General features: G+C 42.4%; 1 protein-coding gene across 1 annotated transcript in view; it reads left to right on the top strand.

Moving 5' to 3' along the window:
- The window catches only part of LOC101940483 (collagen alpha-6(VI) chain-like), a 117914-nt gene that overhangs the window by 24635 nt on the left and 68859 nt on the right, over window positions 1-24420 (top strand). Inside the window, exons 7-16 of the mRNA XM_065583606.1 lie at window positions 1008-1559; window positions 2539-3096; window positions 3551-4135; window positions 7770-8345; window positions 13477-13826; window positions 16281-16359; window positions 18364-18509; window positions 18600-18692; window positions 21205-21258; window positions 23999-24070. Coding sequence (XP_065439678.1) covers window positions 1008-1559; window positions 2539-3096; window positions 3551-4135; window positions 7770-8345; window positions 13477-13826; window positions 16281-16359; window positions 18364-18509; window positions 18600-18692; window positions 21205-21258; window positions 23999-24070 — 3065 coding nt within the window. The remainder of the gene's footprint in view (window positions 1-1007; window positions 1560-2538; window positions 3097-3550; window positions 4136-7769; window positions 8346-13476; window positions 13827-16280; window positions 16360-18363; window positions 18510-18599; window positions 18693-21204; window positions 21259-23998; window positions 24071-24420) is intronic.

The following is a 24420-nucleotide window of genomic DNA, read 5'->3' on the forward strand; positions in this document are numbered from 1 at the left end:
CTGAGTTCATCTGCCCTCTGGTATCATCCCCCTTTGCCTTTGACCCCCTGGAAGACCCTATTTATCTCCAGAGTCCCCTGCCTTGGAAGTCATAGCCAGGGGACATGCACTGTTGCCCTCCATTCATCAGCAGTGATAAATATACAGGCATGGTGATGCCGCTGATGCAAAGATGCTGTAGGGCAGGTTTAAGGCTCACTACCAGTGAATACCACCAATGCAGGGACCTCTCTGCCAGGCACAGAGCCAGCTCTGCAGGAGACCATGATACTGGGGGCATATTGGGTTAGGAGCAGGTGTGGCTAGGCTGTCCCTCCCCCCTACCTATTCCATGCCACTGCAACACCCATAGGGGCTGTGGTAGGAGGGGGCACAATTTAGGTCAGCCCTCAGGTTTGGCCAAGCCTCCTTTGGGGTGACAATCCATCACCATCATCCTCGGAGGTATAATCAGTATCCCCTTGATCCCAGCAATGGGCCTTAGTGGTGGCTCAGAAAGAATTCAACTGTACGGGACAAGTACTGCGTTGATTTACAGCCGGCACAATCCCATTGAAAGAGTGCTCTGCGATAGTGTTAGCAGCCACATTTTAAGCTAAACAAAATTGGTTGTGCCTCCTCCTGTACACACACAAATGCACACATATATATTACACATGGCTGTGTGTGCACACTGATGCAGACAATAGGTTGTCAATAGCCTTGCTCATGTTGGAGAACTTTGGCATTGCAAGTCCTGCAATGCTTGTAAACATCTTATGGCCACATGCCAAGTGCTTGGATTAAGTTATATGTGTGTGCACAGGATGTAAATTGGGGCAAAATTTGGCCCCATATGTTATCCTAATTCCTATGATTTTTGTCTGCCTTGGGCTTAGAAAATGTAGTAATTTTTCCAACACTAAATATTATAGCCAGCATTTTTTGTGTGATTGCTATTAAACCACACTGTAGCACTGCAGTAATTGAAAGATATTTCACCTTTCCCTTTGTTTCCTCTCAATTAGGTTGTGTGGACACAGAGGAAGCTGATATTTATTTCCTGATTGATGGGTCTGGCAGTATATACCCAAATGATTTCCAGGACATGAAAGTATTCATGAATGAGATGATCAGCACGTTCCAGGTCAGTGCCAATGGAGTTCGCTTTGGCGTGGTTCAGTACGAAAGTACTCCTCAAACAGAATTCACGATTAGCCAGTACAACAGCGTGAAGCAGTTAAAGGAAGCAGTCCGTAATATTCAGCAGTTAGGAGGTGGCACCAGTACTGGAGATGCTTTAAGGTATATGAAAAGTCTTTTTGCAAAGGCCGCCAGGGACAGTGTTCCTAAGTTGCTGATAGTCATTACAGATGGCGAATCCCAGGATCAGGTGACAAAGGCAGCAGAAGAGCTGAGACAAGAAGGGATTGTTATATATGCCATTGGCGTCAAGAATGCCGTTGAAAAGGAACTGAAAGACATCGCAGGAACAGAAGATCGAATGTTTTTTGTGAACGACTTTGATTCCTTAAAGCTCATCAAACATGATATTGTGCAGGATATCTGCTCCCCAGACGGTAAGAGGTTTTCCTAAATCACTCCAATCGCTTAGACAGTAGAGAGCACCTGGATGTGCTCATTATAATTAGTAGTAATATTTACTATTTGTATTAGCCCAGCACAAATGTGGTGCACATTGAAGATAGCTTTGCTAAATAAACAGGAATAAACAACTTCATTCTTTTGTGTAAATTGTCACAGAAGAAGCAACACGCTTTGCCAGATGAAATCCAGGCTATCCTTCTCCTCCTGACACAGGGAGGGTATAATTTCGTTGACTGAATATCTCACCAAAAAAAAAATGAAGTCTGACACCAGAGGCTGAAATTCTTAAAGATGGCCTTATGTATGTAAATATATATATATACTATTTACAGTATGGTAGCACCTGAAGGTTCCTACCCCAAGATACTGCACAAATACAGAACAAAGAGCAGCTCCCTGCTCTGAATTGCCTATAATCTAATGCTAGGCTATTTGAGATCCTAAACATACGCACATTTTCAGCACTGTTGGTACAGTCCAGAACAACGTGTGACTGTAGTGCATTGCTCTTCTAAAGGAGATAGATTAAGGCTCTGATTTTGGATCTGAGCATGAGCAGATGAGTTTGTCAAAAAAATGAAGTACTCATTTTAGGGCCACATTACTGACCTTATCCAGAGCGGCTATGGATCAAGGGCAATGTATAAACCGTACAGTGCCGCATTCTAAGATGGGGGAAGAAGATTGTGTAACAAGATGTGGTTGCATATTTATATATGCCCTGGTCATCAGTGGAGATCAAACTCAGTATCTTCAGCACCAGAACATAAATCCTTACTATTTAGACTTTAACAGTAACTGTTAGCTGTTAGTAAACAGCAGCCTTTTATTTGCCTTGATGTCTGCTCCGGAAGACACGATTTTCTGTGTAGTTTTTAGTCTGAGTCGTTGGCAAATACATTCAGGAGGAGATTCAGAATTTTGTCTTTTCTCTTTTCTTTTCTTTCCCAGCCTGTAAGAATATGAAAGCCGACATTATTTTGCTGGTCGACAGCTCTGAGAGTATCCGCCCTATTGATTTTCAGAAGATGAAGGATTTCATGCAGCTGATTGTGAACAGGTCTGATATTGGGGCTGATAAAGTTCAGATTGGGTTGTTGCAGTTCAGTTCAGAGCCCCAAGAGGAGTTCCAGCTCAACCGATACGGCAGCAAGGCTGACCTAAGGAGAGCCATTTCGGGGATCAGGCAGATTAAATCCGGAACGATGACCGGGAAAGCCCTAACTTTTGCCTCCTCTTACTTTGATGAACCCAAAGGAGGGCGACCCAGAGTAAAACAGTATCTCATAGTGATCACAGATGGGGAGGCCCAAGATATTGTGAGAGAGCCTGCTGAGACCATTAGGGGCAAAGGTATCACCATCTATGCCATTGGTGTTCTCCACGCAAACAACTCCCAACTTGTGGACATTGCCGGCAGTCAAGACAAAGTGTTCTTCGAGGATAACTTTGATTCCCTTACCTTTCTGGAAAAGGAGATTCTCTTTGAAATTTGCAACCCGGAGGATTGTAAGTGATAGTAATAACCTGTTGGGTCTTTCTAATTCTTCTTTGTTTTGTTGTGTTTACTATTAATCCTTTATAAGGTTTGATTCCTCCCCACCCACATATTTCTAGTAGAGATCTTCAGCTTTTCTTCCATTGTGATATTAAGCAACGATAGTAAAGTGAAATGCAATAGCAGAAAATAAGATCACTCTCTTTACAGACCAGAGTCTCATGCTTTTCCTCAGGAGTCGTACTTTATTTCCTTTCAGGCAGGTGTATATTTTTCTTTTGGACAAAAAGAAATGCCCACAGCCCTCCTTTTTTGTTTTTCTTTGTATCTTGCTTTTCGGAATGTCCCTGCACTTTCTGGTTTCAGTTAGCAGTTGGATCGAAAGAACTACTTGGGAGGGAGCAAGGAGGAGAGAGACCTGATCATAACATTACAGCTTTGTTTCCTTTGTTTTGTTAACAACAGCATGCAAAAGGACTGAAGTTGCAGACATCATATTTGTGGTGCATGGATCAAGAAGCATCACAGACTTGCAGTTCCAGGGCATTCAGAGGATCATGGAGGCTGTGGTGAATGACTCAGTGGTTGGAAAAGACAATGTTCAGTTTGGGGCTGTGGTCTATAGCACTAATCCTCAGGATCATTTCTCACTGAATACGTACTCGGCTAAATCGCAGGTCAGAGAAGCAATCTCTAACTTGACAACTATGCCAGGGCTAACCTTCACAGCAAGGGCTTTGAACTTTGCCAGGGAGAGATTTGGTATGGCTTATGGTGGTCGTACATCATCTCTTAGTGTCACCCGGATTCTTGTGCTTATTACTGATCAGCCAACTTCACCCTCGGATAGACCCAACCTTCCAGCAGCAGCAAAATCTTTGAAGCAAGATGGTATCAATGTCTTTGCTGTTGGAGTAGATGAAGCCAGTAGAACAGAGCTTGAAGAAATTGTGGGAGAGCGAGAGAGATTGTTCTTTGTGCAGAGCTATAATGAACTGGAAAGCTTACACAAAAACCTCACTCATACAGTATGTGATGAGGCAAAGCCAGGTAAGTGAGACCTTTAAATTGAGCTGTTGGTTTTTTTCTTATATGTTTTCTGCCATTTATCCAGATTATCTAGGTTGTCACAGGCAATGTCAGTCACAGGCAATATCCATTTTTAAAATGTTCTATTGAGACAAGGTTAAGGGGTGGTTGAAAATAGCGTAGAGACAATTTCCAGTATGGAAAGCAACACATGTCAAAATCAGATCCCTTCACCATCATTTTCTTATGCACTTTTCCAGCAAAGCACGTTCTTTACTTTAAGCACATGATTAATCCCATTGACGTTTATGGGGGCATTCGTGTGCTTCAAGTGCTTTTGCTGGATCAGGGCTTTTGTTTCCCTTTTCTCTCATACCAGCATCCCCCCCTTTCCTCCTCCTCCTCCTGCCAGCAGTTCTGTGTGCTCTCCATCCCCCTTCTTTCTATACCAGGACCCCCCATGTCCTTCTCCCCATGCCAGGGATTCCGTGTGTCCCTCCATTCTCCCTTCACCCCATGCCAGGGCCCCCTTTCTCCTTCCCATGCCAGAGGCTCTATGTCCTTCCCCATATCCCTTTTCCCTCCATTTTCACTCCATTCCCTCCCCCATTTCCCTCCCACCCCCAGGGTTCTGTGTGCCGCCTGTTCCCCCTTCACCCTATGCCAGGGTCTCCCTTTCTTCCTCCCCATGCCAGGGGCTCTATGTGCACCCCCATACCCTCTCCCTGCATTATTTCTTATTTATTGGTTACAGACAGGCAGAGATATGCCATGAAAGTGAGGTAAAGGGCCTCACTTCACTCAGCCAATAAAAATGTATAAAGCATAAAAACCCTTTTACTTCCAGAGATAAGGTATGTACCAATTGCTTGGGCTAGCTTAAACTTACCTTACAGGCACCTTACTCCATAATTGTCCTATATAAGGCTTCCTTGAATCTGGTCCCTTGGTCTAAACCAGTATGTTAATTTCTATGTTCCTATGAATGGACAAATTTACACTATGTGGAGGGGTGAAAGTAACTTAAGGGACTTACCGGTATGCAGAGCGGCCCGGGTCCTGAGCAAGGTGAGGGGGCGGCTTTGGGCCCCCAGAAGGGGTGGGGCTGGAGCCATACTCCCCCAGCCAGTCCTTCAGCGCTGCCTGGCCTGCGCCGCCCGTGGCTCTGGCGGCGATTTAAAGGGTCCGGGACTCCCGGCTGCTGCCCCCGTTAGTGCTACCCTGGGGCTCCAGCAGTAATTTAAAGGGCCAGAGCCCCAGGCCCTTTAAATCACTGCTGGAGCCCCGGGACTCCTGACTGCTGCTACCGCTACCCCAGGGCTCTGGCTGTGATTTAAAGGGCCCAGGGCTCCCGGCCACCAGTGGTGCTACCCTGGGGCTCTGGCAGTGATTTAAAGGGCCTGAGGCTCCCGGCTACCACTACCATGCCAGCAGCCAGAGCCCTGGGCCCTTTAAATTGCTGCTGGAGCCCCAGGGCTCCCGGCTGCTACCACTACTCCAGGGCTCCGGCAGTGATTTAAAGGGCTTGGGGCTCCCAGCCGCTGCTACTGCTACCCCACGGCTCCGGTGGTGATTTAAAGGGCCCAGGGCTCCACCTGCTGGCACGGTGGCAAGGGCGGCTGGGAGCCCTGGGCCCTTTAAATCACCGCCGGAGCCCTGGGGTAGCAGCGGTGGCGGCTGGGAGCCCTGGTGCTCTGGCGGTGATTTAAAGGGCCGGGGGCTCCAGTTACTGCTGGGAGCCAAGGCCCTTTTAAATTGCTGGGCCCCGGGGAAGCTGGCTCTTTTGGCCCCCCTCATCAGCAGCCCTGCTGGTACGATCAGCTGTGTACCGGCTCTTACTGGTGTGCCATACCGGACTGGACCGGCTTACTTTCGTCTCCGACTATGTGAGAATTAAGCTAGGAGAAGCACATTTTCAGCATGTAGAGGCTCGCTTGTGCTTGTAGAAATTTACCACAATAACACACTTATATTTAGCAGGACAACTGCAAACGGGTATTTAAGTGTCTAAAGACCCATTTGTGTGCACATTTGTGGTAAATATATGCACAAATGTTCTGTCTGCTGAAAAATTAAATGGGCCTTTTTATGCACTGAGAGTGCGGACCTAGGTTTGCAAAATGGGTGATTTTCCCAGCACTAGAATGTCCTCCCTTTCCAAAGTGCTTCTGGGACATGGGGAAAATACCCACATTATTTGGATATCCTACTTCTCAATTCACCTTAAACATTTCTTGAAAAAAGACTCTCTACACCAGTGGTGGGCATCCTGCGTCCCATGGGCCACACGCAGCCCGTCAGGGTAGTCTGCTGGCGGGCCACCAGATAGTTTGTTTACATTTGCACGGCTGCCCACAGTTCCCAGTGGCTGCGGTTCTCTGTTCCCAGCCAATGGGAGCTGCAGGAAGTGGCGTGGGCCGCAGGGACATGCTGGCTGCTGCTTCCCACAGCTCCCATTGGCCGGTAACGGCAAATCGCGGCCACTGGGAGCTGCGGGCGGCCATGCAAATGTAAACAACCTGTCTGGCAGCCTGCCAGTGGATTACCCTGATGGGCTGCAGGTTGCCCACCACTGTTCTACACACTCTTCTCCTAGCACAGGGGTGGGCAAACTTTTTGGCCTGAGGGCCACATCTGGGTATGGAAATTGTATGGTGGGCCGTGAATGTTCACAAAATTGGGGGTTGGGGTGCCGGGGGGTAAGGGCTTTGGCTGGGGGTGCGGGCTTTGGGGTGGGGCTGGGGATGAGGGGTTGGGGGTGCAGGAGGGTGCTCTGGGCTGGGACCGAGGAGTTTGGAGGGCAGGAGGAGGATCAGGGCTGGGGCAGGGGGTTGGGGCACGGGAAGGAGTCAGGGGTGCAGGCTCTGGGCGGCGCTTACCTCAAGCAGCTCCCAGAAGCAACGGCATGTCCCCCCCTCCGGCTCCTACATGGAGGCATGGCCAGGCGGCTCTGTGCGCTGCCCCGTCCGCAGGTGCCACCCCTGCAGCTCCCATTGGCTGTTCACTGAAGTATACAAGCATTGTACAATTCTGATGTAAACTTTCATTTTGAAATACCAAGCTCACCGACTAGAAGCTGCCTGTAATAAATGTCATGCACCTGAGATAGCTCTTGCAGCACAAACAAGAAACTGCCCAACCTTCCAGTAACCCAACAGACCTTCTGGTTCCCATGCCATTCAAGGCAGTCAGGAAGCTCAGCATTTTTCTTCTAAAATGCAAGCATTTTTTCTTATTATGACGCTTCAAACTGTGGCAAGAAAGGGATGGTGTTTTACTTGATTACACCTGCTGACTGTCCAACACTTGTCATTCAGTGAGAATTAAAGATTAACCTTATTCCACTGACAGCCTGACTTCAGACACAAGTTCTGCATAGCCTAGTCTCACCTCCTCTCTGCAAGAAGTCAAAGTTATGGTATATAAAGTGTCCAGGAGCTAGTTTCTCCCAGCATTTGTTACTTGATACATGGTGAAGTTTCTTTCTGCACAGAGGACATAAGGGTTTAAGTGGAACTTATGTGGTGGATTGACCTTGTGCTGGGATCTCTACACAGAGGGAAATTTTACCCAAAGAGAGCAGGGTATTGGAAAGGTGAAATGGATGAGCATTCCCAGATTTGCATAGCTAAGTAAATTTTTTCCCCCCCTGCAGCTTGTGGCAACCAACAGGCAGATCTTCTATTCTTGATTGATGGGTCATTAAGCATATCTGCACGTAACTTTTCTGCCATGAAAACATTCATGAAGGAAATCGTGGACAGTTTTATTATTGCTCAGGACAAAGTCCAAGTTGGCGTGGTCCAATACAGCAAAGATCCCCAGAAGGAAATATATCTCAATGAATTCCACTCTGACACAGCCATAAAGGAACAGATTGACAGCATTGTCCAGTTAAAGACCTCCACCTTTACTGGCAAAGGTCTGAGGTTTGTCAAGAGCTTTTTTGAGACTGCCAAGGGTGGCCGGAAAAAACAAGGAGTTTTGCAGAGCCTCGTAGTGATTACTAGTGGGCAGTCTAATGACATGGTGGACGAGGCAGCTATTGCTCTGAGGAATGATGGGATACACGTCTTTGCAATTGGCCTAGGGATTCCAAACTCATTTGAGCTTCTTCGAATCGCCGGTGATGCACGCAGGGTGTATGTGCTGGAGAATTTTGAAGTGCTGAAAACCATAGAGAGAAAGATTGTCACTGAAATCTGTGAACTGGAAGATCGTCCTAGCCAGGGTAAGTCACAGAAATCTTTTATTGAGTATATTTATCTACAGATTCTCTGTGTCCCACACTTTTGTGATTAGTCAAAGGAAAGAAATCACATTTCTGTAGATCACAGATAATGTAGCATGTTTTGGAGTGACATAAAGCAGCCACAACTACTAAATCTGGCCCTAGAACTTCAGCAGGACATAAGCAGCAGGTGCAGACTAACTCATAAAAAACACAAAGCTCCTATTTTCATGCAAGAGTCGGTAGCAGAGCTGGGTGAAAGTTGGAAATTCTGTTCCATGGGAAATTCTAAAAAAAAAAAAAAAAATCATAATAATCATTCCATTTTGGAATGAAAGGTAACAGTTTTAGAAACTTCCTGTGGACGGGAAAATCTGAAACAAAAATTCTTTAGGAATGATTGAAACGTTTCATTTAGAAAACTTTTGAAATGAAATAGAGCCCATGCTCTCACGCTCCCAGCTCAGCCATGGCTTTCAGGGCTTCTAGACTCCCAGGTCCCTGTCAGGCCTAGAAGACTGACACAGAATCATGCGCCTTGCTCTGAGCACCACAGCTGATTTGGGAGGCTGGCAGCTTGGAAGCTGGGTCGGTGGAGCATGACCAGGGCACCCACAACTAAGCAGACAGTGGCTAAACCCTTGCATGATGTGGGGTGCACAAGGACAATACCTAGATGCTTAACAGATCAGTGCTGAAATAAAAACTGCCCCCACCAGAGTCCAATATTACTGCTGTGGAAATGGAGCATGTTCACATCAGGGAGATGATGTCTAATGCAGCAGCACCTCCTGGTGTTCCTTCACCAGAGAGCAGTGAGCTTCACCAGCAGAGAGCCACATAGTAAATACATTATAAAAATGCAAACTCTCTTAGAGGCGAGAGAGAAGAAAATATTTGATCTCACTGTTTTGTAACAACAGCCACAACAAAAAACCAACCCAAACACATTTGCTAAGCTAATTTTAGCTTGATCTCTGTCATCTTCTATTTTCCCTGATTTTTTGTCCTTTAAACCTTTTTTGCTGACATCAAAAATTTCCCCCCCACTCTGACTGACCATTTCCATTTGTTTGCAATAATTTTATGTATATAAACATACTGAGGGCACTCATACTACAGTGATAGAGGGTCAAGATAGAAATCTGGATGCATGGACAGATAGATTAAAAAAAATCATTTCACAAAGTAAGCATTTTTACCTGCAAATGAATACCTCTACATGTGCTGCAGATTCACATATGCATTTTGCAGCACAATATGGATAATGATTTTTGAAAATGTACATAATGCAGTGCTAAATTAACCTTTGGTATAGAGAATTCAGTTACACCAGGGATGAATCTGGCCCACAGTTACAGCTATAAAATGTGTGTGTTCTGTGAGTGTATGTGAGATATAGACACACATGTATAAAATTATTCTACAGACACACGAATATCTATGTATATATTTAAGTGAACTGGGAAAAGGTGACACAGATAGCAACACTTCTAACAATTTTGGCCTTAATCTTTCTGTGCCTCTATTCCCCATATGTAAAATGGAGGTAATAATATCACCTCCCACCTCAAGGGTGTTGTAAAGATAATTTCATTAATGTTTGTAAAGCACTAAGATACTATCATAAGTGCATTATAGAAATGCCCGTGAGGAAATTAATAATGCTGCGTGCTGTGCAGGGTCTGGATGGAGTGCAGTAAATAAGGCATGGGGGGCACACAATTAAATGATGAGGATAAAAAGAAATATTCAATAACTTCCCACCTAGTGAGCACCACCCGTTGTGTGTACTGAATGAGGCATGGATCCTGTGGAAAAAATAGCATGTGATCATGTAATTATCATGCATCATAATGCATATGCACAAGAGGGCTGAATTAAGGTTGCACAGGCAACCTTTGTTCTGGCATTTCCTAATTTTTGAGTGCTTCACTTGCACTCGAGTGAATCTTATTGTAAGTTTCTTCTGATGTAATATATACTATATCTGAATGTGTGTTTGTGTCTTTTTCTTCTTTTCTCATGTATATTTGAATATATATGAGAAAATAAAATAAGAAAAGAAAATGGATATATTCTCTGTCTGAGTTAACCATAAATATATGTAAACAAAACAATGCAACGTAATACTTATGTTCTCAATTATTGGTACAGCAAATAGAGGAAAGGCACCGGTTACCAGATTTCCTTTCTCGATACTATGGTTCTGTTTCTCTATACTGCTCTGACAGCAGAATAGTGTTAAGAGGAGCTGAGCACCATGGAGGCAGCCTTGTCTATACACAACAGTCATGTTGCTTTAACTATTCTGGTATTGTTTAAAGTGGTATAACCCTCCTGGTGTGGATGCAATTATACTGCTGGCCTTGTCTACAATAGAAAGAGTTTGCTGATTTAGCTATACTGGCATAGCTGTACCCATAAACCCTCCTAATGTAGATTCAGCTTACACTGACAAAAGACTTATTTTGCCAGTATAATTTATACCAGTTCCTAGAATGAAATAAGTTATTCCTGCAAAAGGCCTTTTTTGCCAGTATAACTGTGTCTATAGATGGACACAGCTATGCGGGTATAAGTTTTAAATGTAGACCAGGCCATATAAAGGTGCTTATTCTGGTATAGCTTATTCCCACGTGAGAAGGGGGATAAGGAGGATAAGCTATAGCTGTTTAAGGCACCTTTATACTGGTATACTTGTGCCCACATTAGGAGTTTGACTGGCATAGATAGTTCGGTAAAAAAATCCAACCCTTGACCCTCTTCATTATGCTGATAAAAAATTGTGTGTAGGCCAGGCCTTAGGAACCTCATCAGGAAGGAAGGGGTAGCTAAAATACTCCACTGTGCTTCACATTGTCACTTACTGTTAGTGGGCACTTTGGGAGCTACTTTTCACTTCAGTCATGAAAATTCAGTCTTCATGTCTTCATTGTATGAACTCAGTCAAGCCACTTTACCTCTCCGTACTGTTTCCCTACCAGTAAAATACTTGTCAACCTCACATGAATCTGGTGAAGATTAACTGATGTCTGTAACATGCCTTGCCATCCTTGGACCCAAGTACAAAGATGCCCTCAGATACTTGTGCTCAGTTTCCGTGGACTTCCCATTGAAATCAACAAGCGCTGCCTGGGCATGGTGTAAATTGTTATTGAAATACATTGGGCTATGCTAGTTTACACCAACTGAGGATCTGCCCCCTGAATTCTTTTCAAGTAGTGTGGTCCAAGTTCAGGTCAGGCCTCAGAAAAAAGCTCCTGATGAAAACATGCATCCTGTATTCTAGGAAGGATCACATACTAGAATCAGACAAGTGACCTGTTCATGGAAACATTTGATCAGAAACATTTTATGGAAGTACAAAATCACAGTTCTATGGCCTTGTGCTGATCTCTGGCACACAAGTGTACTGTAAATCTAGCGTTCTTCATTGATATTGGGACTGTAATTTCAGAATCTGAGTTAGTGTGTGTGTATTTAGCTGTTTTGGAGAAAGTTGTTTTTTCATTGCCAGAAAAACAAATGCAGCAGTAAATTATGTCACAGAGAAAGAGTTTTACAGGCTTGAGTGCTGGTGCTATTTCCTAGCTTTTAAAACTCTCTGATTCAGCATGCGTAGCCAAAAGATTGTAATTCAGCTTAGTAACAAATAGTTTCCTCCAGAGGGCATTTTGTACTGTAAAAGGAAGTACTGAACTTTAACAGTTAAAAGGATGATAGCCAAGTGGCGTGAAATCACCAGAAGCCTGCAATCTATTTTGTTAACTATAGGCTATGTGCACCTCAGTATTATGAGAGTGAGGAAGTTAGTATCAATGACGAGGCAACAGTTTGCTGGAGCATCTATGCCAGTATAATTGACTTACTTTTTAAAGTGACAAGTGACACAGCACAAACTCAATTTTCTGGTGCCTGGCTTTCTGTATCGGTGATGAGTAAAGACTAGCTGAATGCCTCAACCCAAACATTCTTAATTTCTATTCTATTCTCTGTACTCTGACATCCCCAACCACCTCATTATCCCATCTCCGCAGTTTCTTTCACAAATGAGTGAAAGTGTAGGAGAAAAGGGAACGTGAAGGAGCAGAGAAAGGATTAAATGGAACAATTATAGTTAATGACTTTAGCCATCAGGATGCATTCATAGCAAACTAGGCAACTGCATTGTCCTCTAAAAACATTTCAGAGAGTCACAATTGGAGAGGAAACAAAAGAAATAGGGTGTTTTGTTTTAAAGATATAATTGCATCAGTTAGAAATTGTTGACAAGTGGGCTACAGTGGAAACTTAACTACAGGTGGATAGTGTGGTCAGGAGAGACAGAACAAACTTCAATATAGGGATCAAGGGATTAACAAGATACAAAGAACAATACGTCAGGTGGTATGGCTGGGAAAAAGTAGCCAGATCACAAAATATTGGCCATTTTTTATCACACTTTGTAGGAACTCTTCCATAACCAGTATATGCCATACTTTACAGTACTAATCACTCACCTTCGAGATGTATTTCCCATGTCCTCCCTTCCCTCTTCCTCTCCCACCTTCTGAGTGTTTCTCTTACTCATTGTTTGATGTCTAATGTATAATTCGATTCTGTGAATAATTACTGCCAACCACATTGCATTGGAGCCAATTGCACTACTCACAGCAGGAAGCCCAGCGCTCAGTGGTAAGTGTTTACAGGATCAGGCCCTTAAATTCTAATCTTTTGGGAGCTGAGACAATCTCTATCATTTGTTCTGTTAAGTGCCCCTCATGTTTAGGGTACTAAATACTTAATAGTGATGATCAATCCATTTTTTTAGCTATGCTTTTGGTGACGCAAAAGTTACATCCAGTTAGAGGTGTGTGTGTGTGTGTGTGTGTGTGTGTGTGTGTGAGATAGTTTCTCTCTCTCTCTCTCTCTATGTGCAGTAATATAAGCCAGCTCCTCAGCTGGGATAAATTGACGTAGCCCCGTGCAAGTCAATGGAGTGACACCAATTTACACCAGTTGAAGATCTGGCTCTCTAATTCTTCTAATTTTAAATTGAGCATGTTTTGTCACTGGTGCAGATAGAAAACAAGATCATAAAATAGTGCTTGGATTTGATGACTGATTTTCTTCCTTGCCCCCTTCTCAGATTGCAACATAGATGTTTCTGTAGGAATTGATATTTCGAGGCGCATGAAGTCTATATCTGCCCTGAACGAGAAGCAGAAACTGCAAAAGTACCTGCCCAAACTTCTGCACCGAATGGAGTCCTTGACTAAAATCAGTTGTACTGTTGAGTCTCAAATCAACACCAGGTTCAAGTACCAAGTGTTTACACAGAACGGCCAGTCCTTGTTTGACTCCGATTTTGAAGCCTATGACGAAGAGATCCTCCAGAAATTCTTAGTTGTTCAGACCATTGTAGACACCTATCTGAATGCAGACTTCTTACAGTCATTTTGGGAGAAATCCCTCAGACTGGCCTCTGCTAAAGTGAAGGTAAATAAAACGGAATAAATTATATTGTTTCAAAGTATATTAAGTCTAGTGCTGGTGAACATTGCATGGGAAATAAAGACTTCATGAATGTTCTTGTAGATAAATCCTTGGATTCATTTTGACAGCATTCATGACCCCTTGCTGCAAACAATTGTGTAAGTGAATTTTTGTTCCTGGAATTCAAATACTTGGGCAAATCCATATGCTCACAAGTATTTACATGGGAAGTTTTCACATGTCCATCTTGGAAGCAGTTAGTAGGTTAAGGAGCAGAACAGTATTCTGTAATAGATGGCTAATCACACAACCCGAGTAGTAATGACTCAAAGCAAACATCATCGCAAATGTTTCATGGCAGAAACATATTCACAGAAATCACTCATTAAATAATTTCAAATAACAAATGAGTAAAGTCGAGGTCTGTCCGTGGATAATTTACGAACAGAGAAAAGTGGCTATATTTGTAGACTAACATGTCCACTGCAAATAGTTCATCCAGGTTGAAATGAGACCAAGAGAAAGCAAAGATCTAAAGGGCTGATCCAATCCCTATTGAAGTCAAAGGGAACCTTTCCATTGACTTGAATAGAAATTAGGCACCTCCTAGGATTTCAGATTCAGTGCCTTTTATGTTTTTTTCTGATAAAAAACTAGTTCTGGAAAGACTTTTTACATACTAAGGCCCTGATTCAGAAAAACATCCCTCTAAGATATAAACTGTATCTTCCAGAGAGAGCTTATTTTAATTCTTACAAAGTATTGGTAGTTTAGAATGGTCTTAATTTAGAGTGCTCACTGAAAAGTGTATTCTCACTTCCATTCTGAGGAGCAGACACAAATCCCCTTGCTGGCAGGTAAGAATATAAACTCCATATTCAGCATTTGTAGACTTCTTTCTTCTCAACATAGGTGCATGGAGTGGTGCATATCTAATGTTTTTTTTTCTTTTCTTTTTCTGTTAAAATCTGTAAAGTGCAGGTCTTCTCTGAATGATGACTATAAAATGGCATCATGAGGGCCCACTTGTAATGCATCTCAATGATTTCTGAACAAATTTGCTCAGTTTACATATAAAAATGTTATTTTTCTAACTGCCAACTCTACTAATGCAATGTGGAATCTGAGAGTTGAGATGAGTTCTTCCCTCCTAATGCATCATCACTAGTAACAAAGATTCTGCAGATCTAATGCTGCTCTTAGCTACATCTGTACAATTCCACTGCCATCACCATTCTAGGATTTGGAAGGTAGCTCAAACTTCATACCCATTTAATTCTTGGCCACACTGCTGAGACAGCCAAAAGGGCACCCGTTATTACCCTTTGTTCTGGCACTTGTGTGCGTGATGTAAACATCTGACTAGTTACTTAGAACAGGACTGAGATCATGAATTCATTTTTCATTAGTCACTGAACAGCAACACATTTTTGCTCATCAGTTGGATGAGACACAAAGATTCTGGTTCTTTGTGGTTTGCCGTTCATCTGTTGTTGGTTGTTATGTTTGAGTATGGAATGCTGAACCCAATCTTGAAGCCATTAACTGAACAAGACTCGGATTTATTCCAATCAAAAACTGATCCCACCATGCTTAGAGTGGGAACAGAAAGGTACTTTCCAACACTTCGTGATCAATTATTTGCACAGCAGAGGCTCAATTTGCCACTGCATCTGAGCTCCACTAGGGCAGATGGGGGGACCTAATCTAACTTATGCCACTGGAGACTTTATACCACTGGAGGATGGGGTAGTGAAGCTTTGCTTCACCATACCCCCTGTCTTGGTGTCAACATGCCCCCTCTCTCCTCCTACCCTGGGGCTGTGGAGTGGCTGGCGCAGGAGCTGACTTAGCCGCATATGCCAGCCTTACACCAGTGGAGAGTTCCCGTGTGCTAGGGGAATTCTCTGCTGTCCACCTATGGCTGAATCAAGCATCAAGTAGGCAGAATGGACCAGGGAACCCAGCCCAGCATTGTTATGTTGTTAGTCTGACAGTTCCAGTCCTGGACTGCCATCACCCAAAGGAAAAACACTGCTTGCTCTAAATTCTCTCAGTTACACCAGGGTCAACCTGGAGAACTCCACTGACTTCAGTGGAAGTCCTTCAAATTGTAAACAAGAATAGAATTGGCCCCTTGCTCAGCACACCTGGGTACTTAGCTGAACTGGTTGTACTAATAAAAGTTGCAGTCTACAAGGTAAATCCTTCCAAATGGAGCCACTGTCAAACTAGAGATATTTTGGGGCTTAATTACCACGACTCTGTCCCTTTTAAGCTACATTGTCACCAATTTTCAATACTAAATTGTAATTTTTAAGTTAACCTGGAATATAAACTCATCAAGGATTGCACAGCACTTTGAGAACTACCAGGGAAAGCGGTGGGTGGTATTATTATGGTTGTTTTTTCATATTTTCTGCCGACCACCTTGGTAATTCAGTGTTTTGTTCATAGGTTCTCTTAGTGTTTACAGATGGGCTGGATGATACTATAGAAATGCTCAGAACAACAGCAGACTCCCTTCGCATTAAAGGTATGGCCTGTTATGATGGTCCAGCATTGCATTGCACCAGGAGATAAAACTACAATGCGAAAAGAGTCTCAGAGCCTGGGTCAACTGACTCAGGCCCACATAATGGGGCCAAAAATAGCAGTGTAGACGTTCTCGCTTAGGCTCTGAGACCCACACCTTTTGCTGGGTTTCAGAGGCTGAGCTCCAGCCCAAAAGGAAATGTTTACATTGCTATTTTTACCTCTGCAAGCTTGAGTAAGTCAACCTGGACTCTGAGATTTGCTGCCGTGGGTTTTTTGGTTTATCTTGCAATGTAGACATACCCAAAGAGTGCTACATTCTTCTCCCACTGCAGACCTTCCACATACTCATGCTGATCTGCCCGAGAATTCTTGGTAAGCACCCTCCCTTCTCTGGGTGAGCCAGGGCTCTCAATTCCCTGAATGATTCATAGACTTTACCTCTCCCAGTATGATCATGAGGGTTTCCACCACCAGCTCCATTTTCACTCTAGGATAATAATTGTTAGAGAGTTTATTCCTTCACTCTCCCACTTCTCTGGTCCTTCTCGCATGAACAGAGAGCAACAATACCCGAAGTCTGAAGGTGCAAACAATTCAATGTTTATTGGGATGAACTTCCAGCAAGCTTAAATCCAAGTCCCTTTTTCCTTATTTTCAAATCCCAACTTACTTCCTGTTTGCCCCTAATTTATATAGTAATATTCACAGCTATACCTTAACGAATCATTCTACTGAAATTTACCTAACCAATCCTAACATATTGTAACATGATTAGCTAACCAATTATATCCCACCACCTTAATTAGTTTACACCCAGCAAAATTGATTATACAGCAGACAGAAACAATCACAGAACCAGACAGAGACCGTGCAAATAAACATAGCAAAGTGGGAACTATAATGACAAAACAATACAGAAGTGAGGATTTTACAACTGCATCTATACAGACATAAGGATTTCCCAGCTGTGTCTATTGATAAGTGAGTTCTTACCAGACAGAAAACTATGAAACTAAATTTCCTTTTACATCTTCTAGGCTTTTCCCTTTCTCTGGAGGTGATAGATCAGATCACCTTCCTAACAGCCCCAGATTCCCTATTTCAATATGGCTAGTTTGGAATGTGAGGATGTGACCGCACGCTTCCCAGTTTATGGCTGCCTCTTAGCCAAAGGTATTGGCCTAAGACTGTCACAGTGAGAGAAGGCCCTTACACAGATTCTTTCTTTCATACCTCTATAAGTAGCTAAATGATAAACATATACCTAAATTCTTAAAGTATAGGCCTTTACAGACAGGCTTGAATATCTATATCCTAACAATAATCTTTTTATTAAACCAAGAGGGCTGACTGTTTTTGTTTCTGCCACTTTTAGTGTGATTTAAATGTCCAGATTCCTCTATTTTCCTTTCTAAGTCTAAGAGCAGGGACTGTATGATGATCTCCCACCTTGCTGTAATAGCAAGGAGTAGATGTAAGCACAGAGTAAATAGATGGCTGCCTAAGACACTGCATTTCAGGAGGCAACATAACTTTGGAAGGAATTTTACTCCAGAAAGTAGCTGTCTGATCTCGAAAATATTCACCAACTGAAAAGTCGACATTTTTCATTGCAGGTCAGATGAAACCTTTTGAAAAGTTTCATTTTGGTTTCGACCTTCTTTCTTTTTTAATCTCCAGTTAGCTCAAATTTTGAAACAAAAAGTCATTATGAACAGGAAAAGCAGCATTTTTCATTTTGAAAATATCAAAATGAAACTGACATTTTCAAAATCCTTTCCTCAACATTTTTTTGAGTCGGTAAATTTGTCGAACCCAACCCTGTTCTGCAAATGGTTTCGGTTTTGACGAATCCAAATTTTTTTGACAAAACAGATTAATTGAAAAATTCCTGACCAGCTCTATCTATGGGTCACTTCAAAAACCAAATCATTTACGGTCATTATTCTAATTATTAAAGCAGATCAGATAAACAACAGTTTTAACATATTTCTTTTTAAAGGCCTTGATGCGCTTTTAATGGTTGGCCTGGAAAATATGCAGGATTTAAATGAACTTCAGGAAATAGAGTTTGGCAGAGGATTTGGATACAAGCAACCGCTGAGCATTGGATTTCCAGAACTTCCAAACATCTTACGGAAAGACCTTGTAAGTCCCTTTGCGATATGAACAAAGACAAAACCCATCACATTTTGACAATCTGATAGATAAGCTAGTATATCACAAATTGTTTTGCAGGACATGGTTGCTGAAAGAAAATGCTGCAATGTTCTTGCTAAGTGTGTTGGCGAACATGGTTTTCGTGGTGTAACTGGACCTCCTGGGAGGAAGGTAAGTGTACAAAAGTGTCTACTGGTTAGTTATTTTGTTTTGCCAGTCTTTTTTTAAAGTAGTTCAGTGCTACACACATAAAACACCTGCAAATCTTGCCAGTACAACAGGAAACAAAAGCTTGATCATTTCTCTAGTGTAAATTTTATCCTAGTATAAGTTTTTCTTATAAAAATATAGACCAGTAAAACACACAGAAAAACAGGTGGCCTTGGTGACTTTTGACACTAATGGCCATTGGACACGTTCCTTGGGCCAATTCAGTAATCGGAAATAACCCTGTCCCTTCCTCACTTGACCATGACAATTATGGCTAATTGCCTTTGGTAGCATACTGCTGCTGTATTAGCAATTTGAATGCTAGCTGCTTTCCCACCAGCTACCAACATCACCCCTCTCTTGTGCTTTCTCGTTCTTCTTTCTCATCCCACCTCTGCATCCACGTACAGGAGTTGCCACACCTGGCATCGTACTGTCCTTCCAAAACTTCCTGTTTAAAAAAAATCTTGTTACTCACGTTGCTTTCTTGGATATTTTCCTGAAATCCATCAGATCGGGTTATGGGGGGCTCTATTGGTTGAAGTTTTCCCACTTGGAATGGTGCTATAACATGGAGCATGCCAGCCACCCCACACAGGTGCTGGTTTATAAAACAAACCATAGCCATTTTTCTTGTATAATATTTAATAATAATACTTTGAGTTGCTATAGTGCCATTTATTTGAGAGACTTGTTATTAATTAATTAATTTAATTAAGCTTTGCTTTGTAACACCCCTATATTGTTGTTCTAACCATTTTACATATGAGTAAACTGAGGCCCAGAGATTAAGTTCCAGATATTTCAGCTCTGGCCTCCTTTCTTTTTCTGGTCACAGAGCATGGAAGGATCTGGCCCTCTCCATTCTATCTGCTTCTTTAATAAAACGCAGAGTGAAAAATATGTCTCACTTAGAAGAGAGACAAAAAATAGATTATAATACACTATTGCTGAATGAATATGGACTGGAGAGGAGGGAGGAGGAAGTATTTGCAAACATTGATTCAAACAAGGGCCATGAATTATCTTTGACATTCACAACCCTTTTCTTTCATTCTAGGCTAACATTCATAGCATCATTCTTTTAGTTACAAGTATATTCTTAGAAACCAAAGACTTTTGTGCAAATCTGTGCACTGGTCAATCAGTTTGATCTGGATTTGTTTTCCGTTTTGCTGTTTATAAAAAATTGTCATCCACTCAGGAAGGTGAAACTTTATCATGTGATTAGAGTGAATTGTCTGACATCACAAATGATGAATAGTTGAAGCAAATAATTTGTAAATAACCCATATGTTGGAACATGCTCCTGTATAATGGTCAAACAATTTCCAGTAGCAGACAAAATTAGCCTGTTTGTGGATAATTTGCCATCCAAAGAGGCTCAATTAACTATTTCCTATAAAGAAGTCATCATCTTGACAGTGTAGACTTTGTAGGAAGGAAAGGAAAGACAGGTGTAAAAACCACTCTTTTATGGCAAACAGCCAGGGTTTCTGAAAGACAGTTTTTCAGGTTATTTTTAATAGTCACAGAAAATTTAAACACCCTCTTCAGATATCTGTTCACTGTTATCATATCCCCTCTTAGCCCTCACTTAGGCAATATGTATATACGCAGTTCTTATTTTTCCTCATAAATCACTCCTGTCAGCTCCTTGCTTATTTTTGCTGCTCTTCTATGAATCCCTCTATTTTGTCAATTTCTTTCTAGCAATATGGTGCCCAGATGATAAAAGCAATATGCAAGACACAGTTGCAGCAGGCCTGTGTAGACATTCCTTGTCCTGTGACATGTAGCCTTTGAAACTGCAGCCGACAATCATTCAAGTAAACTTTGGTGCTGTATTATATTGAGAATTCATGACTAATTGCCTGTCCACTGCCATTCCTAGTTCTTTTTCAGCATTTTGGTTTTCCAGGCTTCTCCTGCACACTGAATGTTTGCATTTTGGGTTATTTTTCCCAAGAGACGATGAGTTTTTCATCATTCCAAATCAAATATAAATTGAGTCTTTGCATATATCTTTAATATCTCTAGGTCTCTTTGTAATATATTATTTCTCTGTTCTCAATAGTATTTAACTCCTTACAATATAGTACCCTCTGTGAACTTTGTTAGCATGCTTATTATTTCTTATTCCAGATCATCAATGAAGATATTGAATAAAATCAAACCTACCATTGATCTCTCTGGTGACAGTCAGAGAGCACACCAAAGGCTTATCCTGAAACTGTATACTGAACACTGTTCTAATTATTATTTCTCAAGTTTAAATGACTTTTAGTAGTGGAAATGTCCAAGATGCAGCTTTTTTTCTCCCCTTTATAATTGACTCTGGTTTGAAAGGTATGTTTTCTATCTGCACATGCAGAGTTCTGCAGCCACCCTCCTGTAATCAAATGTGAAGGAGCACGCTGTTGAGGAAAAGGAAATCTGAGACAGTTTTATCTTATTCATTTGTTTCTTTCAGGGAGGTGTAGGCTTCAGGGGATCTCCTGGCCATCCTGGTGAGGAAGGTGGAATTGTAAGTAAACATTTTACCTGCCTTCATTTTAAGGGGGATGTTGGGAACCCCTCACAGACCTTGGAAAATGTACCACCACTGCTTGTACACAGAAAGGGGATTGCCTACGACTTCTACTGCACGTAGTTTTTGGTGAATGTAGCACCAAATGATTTGCCAACATCACAGGGTGGCTGTTGCGGAACTCGGAGTAGAACTCAGATCTCCTGATTTACAGTCATGTGCCTCTCACACAAGCCCATCCTTTCCCTCTCAGCATAAGCCAGCATATCATAAGAAAAGCCAATCATAAGTATAGCAGCATAAGATTATTATTTTTGGTACATTTACCAATGGCTTTGCAATGAGTTATTTATTACTGCTGTAGACTTCAGCATAACACACACAAGGCTAGAAATGTTCCCCCCCCCACCTTTAAAATCATAAATTCTGTCGAGACATCACCCAGAGAAGGCCAACAAAAAATAATTTCTTTACCAGTATAAACACAGAACTAGTTTTATAGTGTTGCAGCCCTGTCACTTGGACATCTCTCCTAAAAGATTTTTATTGATGGCAGGAAGGCTGCACACCAAAAACCCATTCTGAGATAACTATATAGAAGCATGCAAGCCCCATTGGAGTAATTTCTGCTCTCGGCGTGTGCTTGGCTAGCTTGATCTTGCCACTGGAGATGCTGTCTGGGGCTGGCCAGAAGACAGCCCGGGTGGAGCCGGCAGTGAAAGAGAATGCCTCCGAACTGAGATTGTGGAGAAAGCACTCTCTGTTGCTGTGCCCTCCAACCCCAGAGGCCATGACTCACGTTAAGCAGCAGATAGATGGAAGAAATCAACTTTCCCAAATTTCAGGCCACCTCCATCCCTGCCCAGAAGGGGGAGAGGAAAAGGAGATGCATTGATTCCTCATTGTCTTGTGGATGCTATAACCTAAAAGCAACTCCCATGCCCCCACTTTCCCCTATTAGCTGCTAAGCCCTCCAGCTTTTCCTGACTTCAATATAAAAATCTGCAGCACACTGAGAATTTGAGGAAGCCAAAACAATTGAATGTAATAAAATAACGAACACAAGGTATACTGTGCTGATTATACTGTATTGGACTGAGGTGGGTGGTGCACTGAGGAGGGGAGAACTTGAAGGGCAGTACCACATAACTACAGGCTCCCTGCTTTATTATTCCATGATACCCAGCTCATAATTTAGGTCTAATGTGTCAAATAGGACACGGGGCTATGCGTAAGGCCCAGAATGCAGCTGCATTATTGCCCTTGCACTTGTTGTGGAAAATAGACCACACGGTTGATTTTGGATCAGACAGCCTGAGGCTCCTTTATTGATCAATCAAACATGCATGCATGGGGGAGTCAGCTAAGGCAGCCGAACACCCACCTGACAGATAAAATAGGAGAGCTTATATAGGATAAAACCACAATTAGTAATACATACTTTCTTATCAACATTATTGCCATATTTGAAATACAATATCCTTAAAAGGGAATATAGCATAATAAGCTTTCCTGTTATTCTTAGTTTGCCCTTTGTGGTTACATGCTTCCCTAAAAACTAACAGTGGGCAGTTATGAATCACCAGCCTTGTGATTACAGGTAGTTCCTCTTCTGTACTTTTCATTCACCCTGCCTTCAAAAAGCCCCTTTTCTTCAAAAACCCTCTCTCTTTCTGTTAACTTGACTAATGTTCAGGCCCAAGCCAAAATATAGGCCTACCTGATCCAATCTAAGTTTAGGCCCAGAAATCTTTCTACAACACACTTTTGTATAGTGTTGTGCCACTATATCACTATTTTATACTTGGAACCAGATTCTGATCCCATTTGCACTAGTGTAAATCTGGAGTAATTACACTGGTGGAGAAGAGGGTCCAGGGATTGCACAAGAGGTACAAGGCTCCTTGTGCTTTCCTCCTCCCTTATATGTCTTTGCAACTGTCTCTCACAATCAGACCCAAAATGATCTCTCTGTCTCTCTCACCCTGAATTTGATTTTTTTATTAATACAATATTCTAAAGAGTCTTGGTGAAAGATTTTGCTACTGTCTTTGGCGGCTGCTCCTGGATGCTCCTAAAGTTGTCTCCATTTTTTTCAAAGATTGCAGATGTGATCTCTCAGACAAGATTGTTGCTAAAGATTCTTCCACCTTGTATTTAGTTGTGACACTCTGAGTTTCTTTCCCAGACCTGAAGAAGAGCTCTGTGTAAGCTTAAAAGCTTGTCTCTTTCACCAACAGAAGTTGGTCCAATACAAGATATTATCTCACTCACCTAGTCACTCTAATATCCTGGGCCCAACACGGCTACAACAACACTGCAATCAAAATATCTGTGTCTTTTCAGTCTACATGTCATCCCTAAGAGACCCGTAGAATAATCCTTCCAGGACTAGATGTCCATATGAGAGGAAAGGGTTTTCAGTTCAGGACAAGTTATAAAAAGAATCAATCTTCCAATATCAAGATTTCAGAGTCAGGAAGTTTTTTCTGTGTGGTGGTGTGGGGACAAAACATAACATGACAGTAAATGCTTAGAACAGTGATACAGCCCAAACTTCGCAGTGACTGACTCAAAGCCCTTTGGCTTCCCATTGACGTCAGTGGGCCCTAGTCATGTCCCTAGTGCAGTGGATGGTGATAGCTAAAGAACCCTGGCTTGCTTTAACTGTAGATTTTTAAATAACCAGTGACCAATTTTTAATGCATGAATTTTAACACTCTGCCTTGCTTTGTAGGGGGAGAGAGGTCGAATGGGCTTCAATGGAACTCAAGGAGAAGGAGGATGCCCAGGCATTAGAGGTCCTAAGGCAAGTGTTAGAAGCATTCTTTATCCCCCCCCCCCCCGTTTTATTTTTACTTTCCATATACCTATTTTGCACCTAGAAGAATTCCCTTCTGTGCATTCTTTAAGGACTTGTGGACGGCAATGCCCTGTTTTCAGAATACCAGAATGACCCTCTAGCTTCTGGGTGTGCTGGGCTTGTATCTAGTCTTAGTGGCTCTGGCCAGGGCAAGAGCATTGCAATGGTGGCTGGAGAGTCTGCTGATTCAGCAGCTCTCCAATGAATTTCCCACCCGCGGAGCTGCTACAGAGCCCTAGTGAGGAGTTAAAGTCGAACCAACCTGATTGCTAGGACAGGAACAGAAATGTCAATCT

The sequence above is a fragment of the Chrysemys picta genome, chromosome 2, assembly GCF_011386835.1.
Source record: "Chrysemys picta bellii isolate R12L10 chromosome 2, ASM1138683v2, whole genome shotgun sequence".
Lineage (NCBI taxonomy): Eukaryota > Metazoa > Chordata > Testudines > Emydidae > Chrysemys > Chrysemys picta.